Source organism: Oncorhynchus kisutch, linkage group LG20 (genome assembly GCF_002021735.2).
Source record: "Oncorhynchus kisutch isolate 150728-3 linkage group LG20, Okis_V2, whole genome shotgun sequence".
In the NCBI taxonomy this organism is placed as follows: Eukaryota; Metazoa; Chordata; class Actinopteri; order Salmoniformes; family Salmonidae; genus Oncorhynchus; species Oncorhynchus kisutch.
Window position 1 is genome coordinate 24,288,912 of NC_034193.2, and position 22,561 is coordinate 24,311,472.

The 22,561-nt window shown below is 43.6% G+C and overlaps 1 protein-coding gene across 2 annotated transcripts in view; it reads right to left on the bottom strand.

The window, feature by feature from the left end:
- Positions 1–632: 632 nt before the first annotated feature.
- LOC109865200 (gap junction gamma-1 protein) overlaps positions 633–22,561 on the bottom strand; it is a 42,157-nt gene continuing 20,228 nt past the window's right edge. For both annotated transcript variants that reach the window (XM_020453309.2, XM_031799909.1), the window contains one exon: positions 633–3,997. In XM_020453309.2, the coding sequence (XP_020308898.1) occupies positions 2,505–3,926 (1,422 nt within the window). In that variant the 5' untranslated portion in view covers positions 3,927–3,997 and the 3' untranslated portion in view covers positions 633–2,504. The remainder of the gene's footprint in view (positions 3,998–22,561) is intronic.

The following is a 22,561-nucleotide window of genomic DNA, read 5'->3' on the forward strand; positions in this document are numbered from 1 at the left end:
AAAATCTGTTCACTTTAAGCAGATCATTAATTATTAAGCAAGTGAGAAGTTTTTTTTGTGTGGGGGGAAATGAGAGTTTAGTCAAGATAAAAATGTTTTGATATGTGATGCATATTTGATCTTATACAAGTTCCGTAATGCTTAGGTTGTTATGAGTGTACTGATCGTGTGATGCACACGACATCCCCGCAACTTTCAGAAAAAACATTCTATATCAGAGTTGTCCCTGAGATGGCCTATGCATATTCATAAGACTAGCAAGCATCTCACTCTCCATTGAATACAGGCGGTTGACATCAACACCCCTCATGGAATATTCAAAAAAAAATATTCAAATAACGAGATGTATCCACGCGTCCAGAGGAATAGGCGGAAGCTCGATAGCCCAACGTTCTGCTCTGTGGACAACAAATCCCATTGCTAGGGCAGAGACACAAGCATCTCGTTATTATATCCAGTATCTTTGGTGTAACACAGAGACCTCATAATTGTATTGGTAAAACACTTGTTTTCACTTCATATGCTAGCTCTTCACAATAATTGTGCTTACATTTATCATAGGGTGGGAAATAGTAAGTAAATAGGATAATACATTCCACTCCAGAAAAAAACACAACACAAAAGACAAATACTTAAACATTTGAAACTTTGTTTTTATTCATACTCCCTTTATAAAAATGATTCAGAACATGCACTTTTCTTTTTTTGCACAAAAGTATTTCCCAAAATGGAAATATTGGCACAGTGCAAGGGCTCTCAGCTTTCCACTTTAACATTTGAATTAGGAAAAAAGGCAAATAAAATATACATATAGCAATTTTTTATTTTTTTTAAGTAGCCAAAGACAGGTGTCCTTCTCTTATTTCCCACCCACATGTAAGTGGTATGTTTTGGCACACACGCTCAAAATGGATGTCACTACAAATGATAGTTGTTTCTCCACCCCATTCACCCCCAAAATACCAACTGTCTCTGGTTGGAGATGTACCAGAACATCAGGCGAACACAAACCATCGATAGTAGGGAAACTAGGCTGACTAGATGACACACCATGACCTGACGTCAATGTAAAAACATATTAAAGGGACATTCCACTACAAAATCAAAAATAAAAATAGAGATGTTTTCAAACTACAAAAGCAGCTAAATGTCAAGATGAGTAAACATTCCACGCCCAAAATAAATGGAAAAGATAAGCACCGCAAATCTGTAAATGACATTTTTTGGGGATTGTGGCAAATAGCTACTGTACATCTACAAAAACAGATGGGCCTGGGACGAGGACATCAAATGAACAATTTTAGCATCTGACAAACTTTTGATTTTGGAGTGTGTACTGTCCCTTGAATCAATACATTGAAGCAGCCTTTCCATACAACTTCAGCAACACTGAGCATAGATTGTATTTCTTCTTCTGTGGAACATTGTCATCAACAGAGGAAGTTAAAGAACCTTAATATAAAACATACAATAACTGAACCAATCAAAGTGCTGCTTAATTGTCTCTCCCAAACACAATAAAAACAGAACAACAATTTTGTACACATTATGAAAATATAAACAATTGTTGTCAAATGTTCTCCCTTCTCTGTATGCTCTCTATAGTATGGCAATAGTATTCCTCACACATACAATGGAGCAACAATTAAATAGTTCCTCGTAAAATACTGACTGGTCTTTCAACGGTTAAAGGGTTCTCTCAATGTCTTGTCCTGGAACACTCAACACTGAAAAACAATTTAAAAAAACATTTCAAACAGCGTATCTTAAGCAGTAACGCATAGTAAAATATATGGTGTGGGCAGGCCTACACTGTAGGCTAAGAACATGTCTGCACTGTTCACGGGTTTGACCACCAGATGAAGCTCAAGAGCCATTAAAGAGACAGGTGGATAGAAAGACAGAGAAAACCTCTGACTCCAGTTCTTGGTACCAGTCGTGACCCACAAACATCTCTTTACTATGGAAACATTTCACATACAAGCGTCCATCTTGTGAGCAGTTTGGCAAAGGAAGCACACTTTTTACTCGCACAATATTTTTCTTGGAGTAGTAAGAAGGCACTTCAGATAGTTCTTCTAAGAATGCAGCTTAGAAGTCTCCCATTTCTTTGTGGAAGCAAAGATAAAGTCATAGCACCGACATATGGCATATTTATACCGATACACATTTAAAAATAAAATAAATGGACTCTCAATTACTGTGTCTTTTCGCATATTGCTCCTTCTTTTGAACGTAGAATTACTTATAAAACATAACATAATGTACAGCTGACAGTTGTAACATCAGATACAGCTGACATTGATTACCTCATTTGCATTTAGCGATGTTACAAACTTCAAGTTACAAACTCATTTCAGCCTGTCTCCAGGGGGCACTAGCGTCAGTTGTGTCTGTAGGAGCTACATACTCAGTAATGGAGCAATAACTCCTATATCGTAATGTGTTATAGAAGATAACGCTGCATATACTAAGTCCGCTTTAAGAATGATCTATTGTAGATGTCAAATCCACTCGGAGCCCTTGCCGTCACCCGACTTGCTGCTGCTATTGCTGCTGTTTCCCCTTTCGGCTTTGCTGGAGGTGTGCTTGGAGGCTTGCCGGTGCTTGCGATCACGGTGGGGCTTGCTGGGGTTGTTGTGGCCCTGTTCATGGCTGTAGGCCTGGATGGCCGACTCCAACCGGTCCTGCGCCTGCCGAATCTCCCTTTGGAGGGCGCCACGAGTGTCCCTCACGCCACCCGACGATGGGAAGTTATCCTCATTGCTGGCGTACTGCCGCCTCTCCTCCTGGGCGATGTTGGCGCGGTTCTGTCGGCACGCCATCTTGGCGTTGCTGAGGTCGGTGAAGGGCAGCTGCCCATCGGGCGCCACAGTCGGCACCATCAGTGTTGGGGGCTTGACTGCGATGTTGTAGCCCGGCGGCGCTGACGGGGCGTTCCAGGAGTAGGGGTAGCTGCTGTAACCATCACCCCCCACTACTCCTCCGTCGCGGAAAGTGGGCGGCCCCCCGGGACCGCCGCCACCCCCAAGGCCATACAGGTCCTCCTCGGAGAGCGGTCTCCGACGGGAGCGCAGGATGTCACAGATGGTGCCAACGCCCAGGTGGAGCATCTCCCACACGTTGAGCGCCAAGCAGAGCAGCGACACGGCATACATGATGCGCAGGAAGATGGTCTTCTCGGTGGGGCGTGACACAAAGCAGTCCACACTGTGCGGGCATGGCCGGCCCGAGCACACGTAGATGTAGGGCACCGCCAGGCCGTAGAGGGCGTACTGCCCCCCCAGAAAGCCCACCTCTAGCATGGAACGCGCCAGCAGCTGCAGCACGTAGATACGCATCAGCCCGTCCTCCTTGATGCGCTGGCGTCCGTCATGGCGCACCTTGCCTTTACCCTGGCAGCCACCGCCTCCAGCTCCTCCGCCACCCCTGCCTCCTCCCCCGTCGCCTCCCCCCGTCTCGCTCTCTACCTCGGGAACCTCATAGATCATGGGGTCCTCCTCCTGGTCATCCTCGGCCTCCTCCATGCCCCGGTGTTGCCTTCTGGCCCCGAGGTAGAGCTTCCTAGGCTTGCGCTGGGACAGTCCTCCTCCCCCTCCTCCACCCTCAGCTCTCTCCTCACGCCTGGCAATCTTGTTGACGGCGTAGCCCAGGTACATGAGTGACGGCGTGGCCACCAGGATGATCTGAAAGACCCAGAAGCGGACGTGTGAGAGCGGTGCGAATGCATCATAGCAGACGTTCTCGCAGCCCGGCTGGCCTGAGTTGCACACGAACTTGCTCTGTTCATCGTAGTAGATGGACTCGCCGCCCACGGCGGTAAGGACGATGCGGAAGACGATGAGCACGGTAAGCCAGATCTTGCCCACGAAGGTAGAGTGGTTGTGGATTTCCTCCAGCAGGCGTGTCAGGAAGCTCCAGCTCATTGTGATGGGAGTCTGGGCGACAGAGAGAGAAAGAGGAACCTCCCTCCTCCTCACTTCTCACACACTGCCGTCTGTGGTAGAAAAGGAAGGGGGGGTGGGAGGGTCAGGTGCTTATATAGTGCTCAGGTTAATAGCGGGCACACACACACACACACACACACACACACACACACACACACACACACACACACACACACACACACACACACACACACACACACACACACACACACACACACACACACACACACACACACACACAGTCCATAAATACAATTGATTGACACATGAAAGCAATTCAAGATCAGGACAACAAAAGCTATTACTCCTTTCATATCAGCCTCATGTGGCATAAGGTGCGATGAGATAGCATTATGTCAAATACAGAACATTGACAGGCCACAGGTGTTGCACAAGTGAAGTATTCAGAGAGGTATCAGCCTTGTGGAATAAGGTGTGATGGGATAGCATTTACGTAAAATACATTTGACAGGCCACAGGTGTTGCCACTAGGGATGTGGTCATGGACAATTTTGCATCAGTTTTCTGTTAAAACACTAAGGAAAAAAATCATAAAATTCCACGTCAATTTACAATCCAGAAAAATGGCCCTATTATATATGTATGTATATATGGAAGCCAGGCTTCAAAAAATGGACCAATAACCAAAAAATACTAAAACATACAAGCTATCGTATCCCTGTGTTTCATCATTTTCCTTCAATTCGCAAGAGGCTGAATGTATCTCACCGGAAAAAGCGAGTGAAACAGCACCTCCCCGGTCTCTGTATGTGTAGGCCATATACAGTGCCTTGCGAAAGTATTCGGCCCCGTTGAACTTTGCGACCTTTTGCCACATTTCAGGCTTCAAACATAAAGATATAAAACTGTATTTTTTTGTGAAGAATCAACAACAAGTGGGACACAATCATGAAGTGGAACGACATTTATTGGATATTTCAAACTTTTTTAACAAATCAAAAACTGAAAAATTGGGCGTGCAAAATTATTCAGCCCCCTTAAATTAATACTTTGTAGCGCCACCTTTTGCTGCGATTACAGCTGTAAGTCGCTTGGGGTATGTCTATCAGTTTTACACATCGAGAGACTGAAATTCTTTCCCATTCCTCCTTGCAAAACAGCTCGAGCTCAGTGAGGTTGGATGGAGAGCATTTGTGAACAGCAGTTTTCAGTTCTTTCCACAGATTCTCGATTGGATTCAGGTCTGGACTTTGACTTGGCCATTCTAACACCTGGATATGTTTATTTTTGAACCATTCCATTGTAGATTTTGCTTTATGTTTTGGATCATTGTCTTGTTGGAAGACAAATCTCCGTCCCAGTCTCAGGTCTTTTGCAGACTCCATCAGGTTTTCTTCCAGAATGGTCCTGTATTTGGCTCCATCCATCTTCCCATCAATTTGAACCATTTTCCCTGTCCCTGCTGAAGAAAAGCAGGCCCAAACCATGATGCTGCCACCACCATGTTTGACAGTGGGGATGGTATGTTCAGGGTGATGCGCTGTGTTGCTTTTACGCCAAAAATAACGTTTTGCATTGTTGCCAAAAAGTTACATTTTGGTTTCATCTGACCAGAGCACCTTCTTCCACATGTTTGGTGTGTCTCCCAGGTGGCTTGTGGCAAACTTTAAACAACACTTTTTATGGATATCTTTAAGAAATGGCTTTCTTCTTGCCACTCTTCCATACAGGCCAGATTTGTGCAATATATGACTGATTGTTGTCATATGGACAGAGTCTCCCACCTCAGCTGTAGATCTCTGCAGTTCATCCAGAGTGATCATGGGCCTCTTGGCTGCATCTCTGATCAGTCTTATCCTTGTATGAGCTGAAAGTTTAGAGGGATGGCCAGGTCTTGGTAGATTTGCAGTGGTCTGATACTCCTTCCATTTCAATATTATCGCTTGCACAGTGCTCCTTGGGATGTTTAAAGCTTGGGAAGTCTTTTTGTATCCAAATCCGGCTTTAAACTTCTTCACAACAGTATCTCGGACCTGTCTGGTGTGTTCCTTGTTCTTCTTCCCAATTTTTCAGTTTTTGATTTGTTAAAAAAGTTTGAAATATCCAATAAATGTCGTTCCACTTCATGACTGTGTCCCACTTGTTGTTGATTCTTCACAAAAAAATACTAGCCAATCAGCATTGAGCTAAGCTGAGTGAGCTCAACTGTGAATGGTCCTGGTGCACCAAAAAAGGTTAAAGGGAAGCCCGTTAGGATTTGGCTTCACTCCAATCACATCACATCACGTCGAGAGCAATACATCATTGACAGAAACAACTTGAATTGTTGCATCTCGTTGTCCTCTGGTGACTAGCTAGGTAGCTAAAATGGTCCCTTTCCTATATTAGCCATGGATGGAGATAGGGATTTGGTTTTAGTTAATTCTTCGTACTGACCAATGATTAAAATGTCGATTCATCCCCACCCATACATTGTACCCCTGCCTGGCCTGAAAGCTACTGATGACTGCTAGTGCCGGGCAGTGAAGTTTTATCTACTGTAACCCTTGACAGACATAGAACGCAGCTACAGTAATATGTCATTAGCAAGAATTTATAACTTTTCAGACAATTACAAAAAGTGCTGGATCAGACACCTTCTCAGACAGTAGAATTCTGCCTAAAATGTTCTGTATTTTTTGCCTGACAACAATAAACATCACTGATTGATGTGCTGCTGTGTTGTTTTTTATGCAGTTTTTATGGTATGGTAGCTAGATGTGTTTTATTTCTACTAAATGTCTCGGTAGGTCACGGTATTTAAAAAACTTTTAAGTACTTTGTTTTAGGAGAGAGTGGTCCGAGTGAAGGCAACAGCCAAGCATGCTGCTAGAAACTCGAGACTATTTGACTGACAGTTCTGGTTGCCTAGTGATGGACTTTAGTTCCAGTTCAGAAGCAGCATTTCTTTACAGACACTGTCCTTTCATATCACTAAAGACAACCTGGTCTCAGAGCATTTCGTATTATTATGTACATCAATCCGAGATGCTCCATTTAGTATGAGATGTTACGTTTCGTATGGTATGGTATATTAATTTCACCCATTTCGTATGATATCTTACAAATTACAATTCAAATTATATTTTATAAATTCGCTAAATGTACAATATGTTATGAATTTGTGAAACATACTGTATGATAGGAATTTCCAAAATCTATGATATATTACCAATTCTAGCTAGGTGGCTAACTTTAGGTAGCTGGGTAAGGTTAGCCAGGCTAGGGGTTAAGGTTAGGAGTTAGCTTAAAGGGTTGTTAGGGGAAGGGTTAATGTTAGGATTAGGGGAAGGGTTAGCTAAAAGGGTTAAGGTTAGGTTTATGGGAAGGGTTAGCTTACATGTGGGAAGTAGTTGAATAGTTGGTAATTAGCTAAAATGCTAAAGTTATCTTGGACCGACTCTCTTCTCTGTATACATCAATGAGGTCGCTCTTGCTGCTGGTGAGTCCCTGATCCACCTCTACGCAGACGACACCATTCTGTATACTTCCGGCCCTTCTTTGGACACTGTGTTAACAACCCTCCAGGCAAGCTTCAATGCCATACAACTCTCCTTCCGTGGCCTCCAATTGCTCTTAAATACAAGTAAAACTAAATGCATGCTCTTCAACCGATCGCTACCTGCACCTACCCGCCTGTCCAACATCACTACTCTGGACGGCTCTGACTTAGAATACGTGGACAACTACAAATACTTAGGTGTCTGGTTAGACTGTAAACTCTCCTTCCAGACCCATATCAAACATCTCCAATCCAAAGTTAAATCTAGAATTGGCTTCCTATTTCGCAACAAAGCATCCTTCACTCATGCTGCCAAACATACCCTTGTAAAACTGACCATCCTACCAATCCTCGACTTTGGCGATGTCATTTACAAAATAGCCTCCAATACCCTACTCAACAAATTGGATGCAGTCTATCACAGTGCAATCCGTTTTATCACCAAAGCCCCATATACTACCCACCATTGCGACCTGTACGCTCTCGTTGGCTGGCCCTCGCTTCATACTCGTCGCCAAACCCACTGGCTCCATGTCATCTACAAGACCCTGCTAGGTAAAGTCCCCCCTTATCTCAGCTCGCTGGTCACCATAGCATCTCCCACCTGTAGCACACGCTCCAGCAGGTATATCTCTCTAGTCACCCCCAAAACCAATTCTTTCTTTGGCCGCCTCTCCTTCCAGTTCTCTGCTGCCAATGACTGGAACGAACTACAAAAATCTCTGAAACTGGAAACACTTATCTCCCTCACTAGCTTTAAGCACCAACTGTCAGAGCAGCTCACAGATTACTGCACCTGTACATAGCCCACCTATAATTTAGCCCAAACAACTACCTCTTTCCCAACTGTATTTAATTTTTATTTATTTATTTATTTTGCTCCTTTGCACCCCATTATTTTTTTATTTCTACTTTGCACATTCTTCCATTGCAAAACTACCATTCCAGTATTTTACTTGCTATATTGTATTTACTTTGCCATCATGGCCTTTTTTGCCTTTACCTCCCTTCTCACCTCATTTGCTCACATTGTATATAGACTTGTTTATACTGCATTATTGACTGTATGTTTGTTTTTACTCCATGTGTAACTCTGTGTCGTTTTATCTGTCGAACTGCTTTGCTTTATCTTGGCCAGGTCGCAATTGTAAATGAGAACTTGTTCTCAACTTGCCTACCTGCTTAAATAAAGGTAAAATAAAAATAAATAAAAAATCGGTGATGAGACTCAAACTTGCAACCTTCGGGTTGCTAGACGTTTGCGTTATATTCCCCACTCCGACCAACCACCCTACTTTTGTTTTTGCCAAATGTAACATACAGTATCATACTAATTTCTCTGAAACCAGGCTGCCAGAAATGGTTGTGTCGGCAACGCTCAAAAAATGTATTATTAAATTGGGTGGTTCGAGCCCTGAATGCTGATTGGCTGACAGCCGTGGTATATCAGACCACGTATACCACAGGTATGACAAAACATTTATTTTACTGCTCTAATTACATTGGTAACCAGTATATAATAGCAGTAAGGCACGGGCGGGGGTGATATATGGCCAATATACCACGGCTAAGAGCTGTGTCCAGGCACTCCGCAATGCGTCGTGCCTAAGAACAGCCCTTAGCAGTGGTATGTTGGCCATATACCACACCCCCTCGGGCCTTATTGCTTAAGTGTAGCCTACCTTCACAGACAGACAAACATGCCGTAGCCGAGGTGCATTCAAGAGGCCACATTCCATTATAAGCGTAATCGATACCGGTAGCCTACTGTCATTTTATATGAGACTGCCTGCCCCGTGCTCACAAGACTGCAACAGACAGAAGACTGAACACATACTTGCATCTTTAACTTAGAGACTGAGAAGGCAGTCCAGCACGAGAGAAAGGCAGAAGCATGCACAAGTGCGCTAATATGTTTTGGTCATCTGCATTTCACAATGTCTTGTTTTGCAAATTCACCAAGTAGCCGAAAGTTCACCTCTTCTTCTATGGTTTTTATTTGAATTACACAACTTCTCCAGGCTTTTATAGTCTATCAGCTATAAGACGGAAAATAATATGTTTTGTGATGACTGAACTGTGATTTAAATGAAGTGGGGGGAGTGTTCTTAACGTTAAGGATCCCAACTTTGTGTAAACTCACAGTCCTAGTTGCCACAAGTGAAGCGTTCAGAGGTAAACATATGAAACAGTGGTCATCCAGGTGATGTGAAATTCAGTACCTTTTCAGTGAGTTGGGTTGGATCAGAATTTTCCACTACAAATAAGGATATGAGATAAAAACGGAGAACAAAGACAAACGATCCTGGAACATATCCCCCCGTATGCCGTCCAGACAGGGTAGTGATGGATTTGGCACTTTGTTCTCTTCTGTATATGTGTGTGCGCGCGTGCGTGTGTGCGTGCATGTGCTGCAGGCTACGTTGGAGCCCCACATTTTTCAACTGTCTCCCCCCCACCCACCCACCATCCGAAAGACAGGGGCAGCATATTGTGCACCTTTCCATTATAGACACATGCTTACAATTACCCAGGGCGGAGTGCACGCCATATGTCATGGCCACGTGGAAAAATGCACAGTCCGCCCCTCTGAATCATAAAGAGAAATTCCATTCCGCTAAAATGTATGTACACCCACCTACTCCTTTCCACAAGCATACACCAGTGTTTCCCCTAGGATTCTTTTAGACTCCGAACGACTATGAGAAGATCACTTCTGCTGACTTTTGAAAGGACTAATGAAAATGTAATTATGTTGACACCATCTTAAATATGAGTAATGTGTGCCACTGCACTGTTGGGAGATGATGAGGAGCAAGCGGTGGCTGTGAGCTCTTGGCACTCATTCGTGCCACTGCTCCCTCGTTTTCTAAAAATATACAGTACCAGTCAAAGGTTTGGACACACCTACTCAGTCAAGAGTAAGTTTTTATTTTTTACTATTTTCTACATTGTAGAAAAATAGTGAAGACATCAAAACTATGAAATAACACATATGGAATCATGTAGTAACCCAAAAAGTGTTAAATAAATCTAAATATATTTTATATTTCAGATTCTTCATAGTAGTCACCCTTTGCCTTGATTACAGCTTTGCACACTCTTGGTATTCTCTCAACCAGCTTCATGAGGAATGCTTTTCCAACAGTCTTGAAGGAGTTCCCACATATGCTGAGCACTTGTTGGCTGCTTTTCCTTCACTCTGCGGTCCAACTCATCCCAAACCGAGGTCGGGTGATTGTGGAGGCCAGGTCATCTGATGCAGCACTCTCCTTCTTGGTCAAATAGCCGTTACACAGCCTGGAGGTGTGCTTTGGGTCATTGTCCTTTTGGGAAAAGAATGATTGTCCCACTAAGTGCAAACCAGATGGGATGGCGTATTGCTGCAGAATGCTGTGGTAGCCATGCTGGTTAAGTCTGCCTTGAATTCTAAATAAATCACTGACAGTGTCACCAGCAAAGCACCCCCACACCATCACACCTCCTAAGACCAAGGACAGATTTCCAGCGGTCTAATGTTCATTGCTTGTGTTTCTTGGCCCAAGCAAGTCTCTTCTTCTTATTGGTGTCCTTTAGTAGTGTTTTTGTGGCAGCAATTCGACCATGAAGGCCTGATTCACGCAGTCTCCTCTGAACAGTTGATGTTGAGATGTGTCTGTTACTTGAACTCTGTGAAGCATTTATTTGGATTGCAATTTCTGAGCCTGGTAACTCTAATGAACTTATCCTCTGCAGCAGCAGAGATAACCCTGGGTCTTCCTTTCCTGTGGAGGTCCTCGTGAGAACCAGTTTCATCATAGAGGTTGATGGTTTTTGCGACTGCACTTGAAAGTTCTTGTTCTCGTTCAAAGTTCTTGACATTTTCCAGATTGACTGACCTTCATGTCTTAAAGTAATGATGGACTGTCGTTTTGCTGAGCTTATTTGAGCTTTTCTTGCCATAATATGGACTTGGTTAATTGAAATGCATTCCAGGTGACTACCTCATGAACCTGGTTGAGAGAATGCCAAGAGTGTGCAAAGCTGTCATCGAGGCAAAGGGTGGGAACTTTGAAGAATCGCAAATAGACCGCATAGAGACCGCATAGAACAGTCTATGACTAGGGTATCTGGAGTCTTTGACAATTTCTGACACCGCCTGGTATAGAGGTCCTGGATAGCAGGAGGCTTGGCCCCGGAGAAATACTGGGCCGTACGCACTACCCTCTGTAGTGCCTTGCAGTCGGAGGCTGAGCAGTTGCCATACCAGGCGGTGATGCAACCCATCAGGATGCTCTCGATGTGCAGCTGTTAAACATTTTGAGGATCTGAGGACCCATTCCAAATCTTTTCAGTCTCCTGAGGGGGAATAGGTTGTGTCGTGCCCTCTTTACGACTGTCTTGGTGTGTATGGACCATGTTAGTTTGTTGGTGATGTGGACGCCCAGGAACTTGAAGCTCTCAACCTGCTCCACTACAGCCCTGTCGATGAGAATGGGGGCGTGCTCAGTCTTCCTTTTCCTGTAGTCCACAATCATCTCCTTTGTCTTGATCATATTGAGGGAGAGGTTGTTGTCCTGGCACCACACGGTCAGGTCTCTGACCTCCTCCCTATAGGCTGTCTCATTGTTGTTGGTGATCAGGCCCACCACTGTTGTGTCATCAGCAAACTTAATGATGGTGTTGGAGTCGTGCCTGGCCGTGCAGTCATGAGTGAACAGGGAGTACAGGAGGGGACTGAGCACGCATCCCTGAGGGGCCCCCGTGTTGAGGATCAGCATGAGGATGTGTTGTGCCTACCCTTACCACCTGGGGGCGGCCCGTCAGGAAGTCCAGGATCCAGTTGCAGAGGGAGGTGTTTAGTCCCAGAGTGATTAGCTTATTGATGAGCTTTGAGGGCACTATGGTGTTGAACGCTGAGCTTTAGTTAATGAATAGCAAACTCACATAGCTGTTCCTTTTGTCCAGGTGGGAAAGGGCAGTGTGGAGTGCAATAGAGATGGCATCATCTGTGAATCTGTTGGTGCAGTATGCAATTTGGAGTGGGTCTATGGTTTCTGGGATAATGGTGTTGATGTGAGCCATGACCAGCCTTTCAAAGCATTTCATGGCTACAGACATGAGTGCTACGGGTCGGTACTCATTTAGGCAGGTTACTATGGTGGTCTGCTTGAAACATGTTGGTATTACAGACTCGGACAGGGAGAGGTTAAAATGTCAGTGAAGACACTTGCCAGTTGGTCAGCGCATGCTCGGAGTACACATCCTGGTAATCCGTCTGGCCCAGTAGCCTTGTGAATGTTGACCTGTTTAAAGGTCTTACTCACATCGGCTGCGGAGAGCGTGGTCACAGTCGTCCGGAACAGCTGGTGCTCTCATGCATGTTTCAGTGTTACTTGCCTCGAAGCGAGCATAGAAGATATTTAGCTCGCCTGGTAGGCTCGTGTCACTGGGCAGCTCTCGGCTGTGCTTCCCTTTGTAGTCTGTAATAGTTTAGAAGCCCTGCCACATCCGATGAGCGTCAAGAGTTGGCGTAGCCTCCAGAGTTGGCGTAGCCTCCAGAGTCAGCTGCATTGCTCAGCTGACCCAATAATGGTTACTTAAACAGTATAAGCAGCAAGCTAAAGCAGCAGGTAGAGCTAGCTAACTAACTAACATTAGCTATGTCAGTAAGCTAGCTACAATAGTAAGCTAAGCACCTGATGAAGTGGTGACTGACGTCCTTGCACAGATTTTTTACAGGAGAAATACACCACTTTGTTAGTTTTTCTCAAATGATGAAATCACTGTTGCAACATTTGTAACAATTTAAGTAGTTATTCTGCCTATTTTATGGAGAGTCATGTGAGAGCGCAGTGATATCATAAAATAGGAACCATTTTAATTTTTGAATGTCGAATGCTTGTGAATCCTGACACTTTAGGATGAGTTCCACATCCGTGTGCCCAAATTGATGACGCACACGATATATACAAAAGTATGTGGACACCCCTTCAAATTAGAGTTTTTGGCTATTTCAGCCACACAACAGGTGTATAAAATCAAGCACACAACCATGAAATCTCAATAGACAAATATTGGCAGTAGAATTGCCTTACTGAAGAGCTCAGTGACATTCAACGTGGTACCGTCATAGGATGATACCTTTCCAACAAGTCAGTTTGTAAAATGTCTGCCCTGCTAGAGCTGCCTCAGTCAACTGTAAGTGCTGTTATTGTGAAGTGGAAACATCTAGTAGCAAGAACGGCTCAGCCGCGAAGTGGTAGGCCACACAAGCTCACAGAACGGGACCGCAGAGTGCTGAAATGCGTAGCACATATAAATTGTCTTTCCTTGGGTGCAACACTCACTACCGAGTTCCAAACTGCCTCTGGATGCAACATCAGCACAATAACTGTTCGTCGGGAGCTTCATGAAATGAGTTTCCATGGCCGAGCAGTCTAAGATCGCAATGCCAAGTGTCGACTGGAGTGGTGTAAAGCTCGACGCTATTGGACTCTGGAGCAGTGGAAACGCGTTATCTGGAGTGATGAATCACGCCTCACCATCTGGCAGTCTGACGGACAAATCTGAGTTTGGCGGATGCCAGGAGAATGCTATCTGCCCGAATGCATAGTGCAAACTGTAAAGTTTGGTGGAGGAGGAATAATGGTCTGGGGCTGTTTTTCATGGCATGACAATGCCCCCGTGCACAAAGCAAGACCCATACAGAAATGGTTTATCGAGATCAATGTCGAAGAACTTGACTGGCCTGAACAGAGCCCTGACCTCAACCCCATCGAACACCTTTGGGATGAACTGGAACACTGACTACAAGCCAGGCCTAATCGCCCATCATCCGTGCCCGACCTCAGTGATGCTCTTGTGGCTGAATGGAAGGAAGTCCCTGTAGCAATGTTCCAACATCTAGTGAAAAGCCTTCCCAGAAGAGTAGAGTCTGTTATAGCAGTAAAGGAGGGGACCAACTCCCTATTAATGCCCATGATTTTGGAATGAGATGTTCAACAAGCAAATGTCCAAATACTGTTGGTCGTGTAGCGTATGTCACGCAGCAAGAGTCGAAAGGAGGCGAACAAATTCAGTTCAGTCAATCGTCCTGATGAGCCCGTCAAGGCTCGTTAGTAGGCTATGCGTGTGCTAGAAACTTCAACGAGAACTTGAAACCTGTCTGACAAAGTTTGGACTAGGGAAAGTGTTATTATTCCGTTTATTTAACTAGGCAAGTCAGTTAAGAACAAATTCTTATTTACAATGCCAGCCTACACCGGCCAAACCCGGACGACGCTGGGCCAATTGTGTGCCACCCAATGGGACTCCCAATCATGGGCTGGTTGTGATACAGCCTGGATTATTGTTTGTTTTTTTGTATTACAAAAAATGATATGTTATTGCCGTAGTTATTTTCGGTGAAAATCACTACAATATGGTTTAGCTGTCACCCTGGCCTGATATTGGCTACACTAGCTAGTTACTTCCCTCGCTTTACCAGAAAACAGTGCTCGGTAGGCGGGAGGAAGAACACTTCCCCTGTGTTGTTGTATGGCCGACTTGCAGAGCAAACTCTCCCCATTGGGCCTTAGACTGTAACACGGTGACATCCAGATGGTTACTACCAGCATTACACATGATTTCTCAGGTAGGCTGCCAAGAGCTATCTTACTCAAAATAAAAGCAAGTGGGGATGGAACAAATTGGCCGCGTTACTTACGGAAGCTACTGCCGCTGACATGTGATACAGCTGCACCAGCTTATTCGCACCAGTTTATCGTAATGTTAGCTAATTGGCATGTCACAGTGACATCCAGATGCTGACCAATACTACAAGTTATTTCTCCCTCACCCATCAAAATAAACAACTTTATTTGACAAGTTTTAACTAGCGCCATGCTGCTGTTGTTGCCAGCATAATCTAGCTAGCTGGGAAGGGCTCATCAGGACTGACTGAAACGAATATTCTTCTTCTTCACCTAGCTTAATGGTCTCCACTCAACAGATGTCATCAATTTAGGTACCAGGAGTGACGCCATCTGACGTTAGACAATGATAAGATGAGTATTTCAAAAAATGCCGAAGTGTCTTCGTCGGGAGGAATTTCTGGACCAAAGCACACTATATAAATTGAGCCTTCTGTTCTGCACATCAGAGTGTTTTTATGGATGATGTTGTCTGTAGAAAAAAACAAAACCGTAGTCAGCTGCCCAATGTGGCTTTTTATGGTCTAAAATATATGGACGAGAATAAGACCTAAATTCAGAAGTTTTGAAAACAGGCACCCAACAGAATTTCATATTTAACATTTGATGCCTCCAGAAATGCCTTCCAAGTTGTGATCTGGAACACATTTGTTGTGTTAACACACAAGAGCACACAATCATCAAAACACACACAGGGAAATGCACGGATGCACATACAAACCAGCCTTTAATTCATATCAGACTAGTGTCAATGAAACAGTTACAGTCTAAGCCTGCCACCAGTCTTCTGTAGTCTTATTGTTGACAGGGTTTGGATTAATAGAGCAGTTTGAAACATGACTTAACAACTCTGGCTCACCAGGAGAAAGCCAAGACCATGTCAAAGAACATTGTTGAAAGATAGTAACTTATCCTAACATCCAAAAAGTTCTTAGAAATCATGTTGAAACTTTTTTTTCTCCATAATAAATCCCCCCCAAAATTGGCACATAAATCTAATCTAAATAACCTTTAGTTTGTAAGACTTCAGGCTGCTGGGCTCAGATCCATAAGAATGGATATAGACAAATGGATCCTTGGGCAGGCTGAATCATATCACGACCTGAAAGAGGGGGTTGGGGCACTGCTATTACTGGAGTTTCAGGAAACTCAGAAATGAAAGGTGTACTGTATGTTATCTTGCGAGCCCCCAGCAGGTTAGCCTCCTCCTTGCCTCAGGTGTTCTAGCAGGAATGTGACATTATGATTTCTGAAGCTGAACACAACATCTTCCCCACTGTGTGCTCACTTGGACAAAGGCAAATCCATTTGGAAAACGAGCGCCATTGAGAATATATTTCTCTTGTCACTCTCATCCCTATTCCCGAGAATGTAAGTTATCCATAAATAGAGAGATCCATATACACTAGGTATGCCAAACACTAGGAACACCTTCCTGATATTGAGTTGCAGCCCTCCTCTTCTTTTGCCCTCAGAACATCCTCAATTTGTCGGGCGTGGACTCTACAAGGCGTCGAAAGCGTTCCACAGGGATGCTGGCCCATGTTGACGCAATGTTTCCCACGCTTGTGTCAAGTTGGCTGGATGTCCTTTGGGTGGTGGACCATTCTTGATACACACGGAAAACTATTGAGCATGAAAAACCCAGCAATGTTGCAGTTCTTCACACAAACCGGTGCTCCTGGCACCGGTCTTACCCATTTCCCCTCTAAATGGCACACATACACAATCCGACTGTCTCAAGGCTTAAAAGTCCTTCTTTAACCTGTCTCCTCCCATTCAGCTACACTGATTGAAGTGGACTTAACAAGTGACATCAATTAGGGATCATAGCCATTTAACATCCAAAAAGAAAAGAGAGAGATTTTGAGAGAGAACAAAAATGGCTTCATGAAAGGGATGCTAAAGTTGCTCTGTTTATCAATTCCACTTGTAAATAATAACCCTAAATGTCAACGATATATCTACAGTAGTAAACTGTATAGGCTGTAAATTTTTTGGAATGTTGTTGGAAGCTATAAATTTTCTTATGTACAGCGACTGGCCACCCTGGCCAACTTCAGTGTATACAAACAGCAGTGTCTTTCTGCTTCAGGATTGGTGTTTGTTGTTGGAGGTTGAAAACAAAGCGTAAACAAGAACCCGTACTTCATGTCGCTGCAACAGATATTTTTTGTTTAAAAAAAATTATACGGTGACAAATTGAGAATTACAGGGGGCCCTGGGGGGGTTACAGACCCCCCTGAATGAGACATGAGTCCCCCTAAATGCAACAAAGTCACACTTTGGGGGGGGGGGGGGGGGGGGGGGGGTCTTTAAATAATGCTAATTGAACTATTACCCTATTTGCTTAAAATGCAGTTTGTACTGCTACAGTGGTAAATATAAAAGGATGATTCCAAATTAAACAAAATCAAAATACCCTCACATCCATTTCATGATTGACATTTTTTATTTTTCATGTGGATGCACATCCTGGGACAGTCTGGTATTTCAGGACCTTTTCAGGTGTCCAAACTTTTCTTTCTACAAAAAAAAGGTCCTTTTGTCAGCAAGACACCTCAATTAATTCAGGCTACAAAAGTGCAGACCCAATGACAATCGCCGAATGTCATTACACTTTTTTGGGGTGTTTTGTAACAGATGTCTTCTTTCCATTCATCAAATGAAGCAGGTTCCCTGTTTGGATGCTATTTTGGAGTGGACGAACAAATGCAGGTACCCTATGTTTTGCAGTGATTGTTTGACAATAACATGAAAACATGCCTTAGTCACGCCACATTTTTTACTGTTAAATGATATATTTACTACATTTTTTTTGCACCTGCATAGGTCACGTGTAAAAAATACGAGACCTCCCGAATGTCACAGTATAATTCGCACTCTGGTAATAGGCTTTTATGATATTTCAGGTATTTCCAAGCCGTAGGCTATTCTTAAAAAACCATGAGGAATCAAAATTATCACTATGAATTGTTACATACAGCACCTTTATGACAATGATCCTGCGAGACAGAATGAAGGACAGGAGGAATAGGCCTAAAATCCGGAGGAATTACGAAGGAGAGAGAAATTAACTTGACGACCAGACTTGTCACCTTCACCATGGCTACCTGTTCTGCCAAAAGGCTCCCCAGAGCTTCACACACCCAACATGCTTCTCCATTTCTTCAACTACATTTAACTGTCTATGTGGTGGTTTACTGCAGCTTCAAATCTGCAGACACTTCATCCCGCTAACAACCAATTAGAGCGATTCAAACCTGAGCTGGACTGGTGAAATATTGAGCGCGCCGCTTGCCTAGAAGGTTTCAGCAAAATGTCTGGGCCAGCTGATCTGCTTGTTTACCACTCAACCTCTGTGTAGTAAAAACATTACAGTTTCTTATGTTACTATTCTAATGTAAAGCACTCAGATGATCCTTTAACTCGATCAGACTTTGTCCTTCAAGGACAAAGTCTGATTTGCAAAATAACTCCAAATAAAAGGGATATTTAAGCAACAGTGTAGATGTCAGTGCAGCAATTTAAACAGTAAATAAATGGGTTCAAGGAATTAAAATAGTAACTACTTGGAAACAAACAGGTCATTTGTGGATTGTGGTCTGCAGAGGAATAGTTGTCTGAAGCTGACAAAGTCTTTTGACATGACCATTTCATTCAAGACCGGCAAGTACAGTAAATATATACTGAACAAAAATATAAATGCAATATGCAACCATTTCAATGATTTCTACTGAGTTAGTTCATATAAGGAAACCAGTCCATTTAAATAAAATCATTAGGCCCTAATCCATGGATTTCACATGACTGGGGCAGGGGCACAGCCATGGGTGGGCCTAGGAGAGGATAGGCCCACCCACTTGGGAGCCAGGCCCACCCACTGGGAAACCAGGCCCAGCCAATCCGAATTAGTTTTTTTCCCCCACAAAAGGGCTTTATTACAGACAGAAATACTCCTCAGTTTCATTAGCTGCCCGGGTGGCTGGTCTCAGACGATCCCGGAGGTAAACAAGCCGGATGTGGAGGTCCTGGGCTAGCGTGGTTACACTTGGTCTGCGGTTGTAAGGCTGGTTGGACGTACTGACAAATTATGGTAGCGAAATTAACATTAAATTATCTGGCAATAGCTCTGGTGGACATTCCTGCAGTCATCATGCCAATTGCACGCTCCCTCAAAACTTGAGACATCTGTGGCATTGTGTTGTGTGACATAACTGCACATTTTAGAGTGGCCTTTTATTGTCCCCAGCACAAGGTGCACCTGTGTAATGGTTGTGCTGTTTAATCAGCTTCCTGTCAAGTGGATGGCTTGTCTTGGCAAAGGAGAAATACTCAATAACAGGGATGTAAACAAATTTGTGCACAACATTTGAGAGAAATAAGCTTTTTGTACGTATGTAACATTTCTGGTATGTTTTATTTCAGCTCATGAAACATGGTACCAACACTAGATGTTGTGTTTATATATTTTTTAAAGTATATTTTTGCATTGCATGCAATAGTGTTGTTAGGGGTCATGGAAAGATCTTGGGGAAGTGAGGACTTGGCTGGGAGGTAGGAGCATATTAGTTTTGAGTTTGACATGCCAAATTGGCATCACTGAGGCATGCCCCGATGCAAAGGCAATAGATTTGTCAGATTGCGGCAAGGAGAGAGTTGGACAACATCAGCATAATATTGACGAGAGAAGCTGCAATAACAAATCACACAGCCTAGGGATCCATTTGCAATAACAAAAAGAGGGGGGCAAGCACAGAACCCTGAGGTACACAAAGTTGTTTTAACTGTTACTGAGTGTTCCAGTGCTACTGTTTAGTGTTAGTGTCACTATAGTATAGTATTACTGCTACAGCTGGTAGTAAAAGGCACTAGGATCAGGGGGAGTGGATGAATTGAGAGACTGTTTGCAGATAAGTGGTGACCAATGGTAGTGGGACCACGTAATCCTATCACTTTTCTCTCTGTATTTTTCATCCTCTCCCTTTCTATCCAGGTACAGTTACTCACCTACCCTTTAAGTAATGAGAGCAAATACGAGCAAATAGAAGCTGGATGCCCTTGCATGCCCTGCGTGTGTGAAACCCGAGTGTGTGGAGAGATTAGCTACTGTGGAAAGGAAGGGCAAACAGGGGGACCTCAGGGCTAGGGAGTGCAGGTGTGTTAAAAAGATGAGGACACTGATGCCTGAGTCAACACCTTAATGTTGTGTAACCCTCTGTGTTCAGGTGCAGGAGAAACCGCAATGGAGGTTCTCTCAGGACTGGAATATGGAGGTGTCTGTCAAAAGAGTTGGTAATAACTTTTCAGTACATATCGCCCCGAGACCCCAATTAACTTGTACCATGGTAGGTGTGATAAAAAAATATATGGGAAGAACCTTTCTCTGGATAAAGTCTCTAGTGTTGTGTTAATCCTGTGGGATGAGTTATGAAAGAGGCACCTCAGACAAAATATACAGATGGGGCCCTTAGGTACACAGGTGTGATACAAAGTGTGGGGAGAATGATATCTGACTTCATGTCCTGAGTACACCCCTATGATGTGTGTTTGTATGTTGCAGTGGGAGAGGGGAAGGTAGACATGCCAGTCTCAGCCTTAGGTGTGTGCACAGAGATATGGGCAGTGAGGCTTGGATTGCCTCCAGGGACTGTACCCAATTGGTGACACAACATCATAACGAACCAAACCATACCATAGGGTGTGGATAGATGGGTGAGGACAGAATGGGTATCTACAAGGACACGAGACCACGTTTTGGTGCATAAGCAAAATGCCGTGCCAGTGGCAAGCGTGACAACACAACAGGCAAGACAGATGACAACACACATCATCACGATCATGATAATCATCAGAGACCAAAGTCGCCTGAATCAAGAGTCAAGGACTTTGTTTCTTCCCATACAGGCAAAACAAGAACAAGTAACGACATCACAAGGGAGAGAAAGAGAGTGTGAGAGAAACAGAGAAAGGACGGAGGATAATGAGAGGGAGGGCAAGGGAGGGCAGAGGAGAGAAACCTGAATGTGTCAGCATGGTAAAGGAGGAAGATAATCCAGGGCTGTGTCCTCGACCTCGCCACGATGCTCTGAGCAGCTTGCGGGCAATGGATAACCACACACGCACACGCACACACACACACACACACACACACACACACACACACACACACACACACACACACACACACACACACACACACACACACACACACACACACACACAGGCTTCCATGCATACATACACACATTCATGGAGGAGAGATTGTCACAATGCACTGAGGATTCAAAGGAGACAAGTCCGTTTGGCTCCAGAAAAACCAACAAAATGTCTGTGAGGGATTTGAGAAATGGTTGTTTTACTCATACCCTGGTGTCTACCACACTGGTGAATAGGTTAGTGGCCAATACTCAACAAGGTATTTCATTTTTTAGATAACCTACCAGATGTATAACAAAGCACAACCATGTTTTTCCATATCTCTAAGGTCTCCCATTTGAAATGGGTGGTTGTCTCGAAATATTTTACTGCAAAAGTGGTTAAATTGATAGATATTGTGACACACCCATGTAAATCAAAAAGTGCAGAATAATTGCAAGCTCTGATATTGCATAAATGTGGAATACAAGTAGTCTGTCTTCTGCCCTACTGTACATACACAAAAACACAACATTCTCTTAATGCATCTTGGAAATATAGAACTGTAAACACACAGAGGCAATAGCCGGAAATATCAACGATTAATTTTTATGATGAATGTAAATTTCACTTTTTGGTTGCTGTTCAATAGGCAACTTTTACAAGTCACATTTGCTGAGTGCTGTATGGTCTGCCTGACAAAAATAAATACAGTTCCACATGTTTTTTTTAATGTTGTGACTCATACACTGAAAACTGTCCTTTTTTCCACTGTGGATTTGATATGTTTAGCCTCTAGTCTTGCAATTATGTTAGAGGGCCCGCCCAGATTTGACTCCGAATCCAATATGGCTTCCACATTACCATTAAATGGTGGTTTAATCACTGGTTTAATCACTTGTATATGTACACGTTTTAAATGAGAGACCCCACCGGGCACACCACGTCATAATTGGGTAATATTTTGTTGAGACATGAATCAATGAGATTACAACCCACTCAAAAAGATAGCCAAAAGATAGTTGAATTTACAATGTGTTATCACTATGCTTTCTTTGAACCATCTAAAAGCACAACCAAATTCCAACGGAAAAACAAATGTCTGATTTTTGGTTTAGTTGTCACCTAAATGACAATCACTGCACTTTCAACCATTTAAGCCAGTGACTCAGATGGAACATTCCAACCAGAAACATCTCCTTTAAAAGCTGATATTTGGTTGAATTTTGTAATACAGTAAAAAAATAACCTAAAGTTAAGGCTATCTTACAAACTAATGTAACATTCAATCTTAACACATC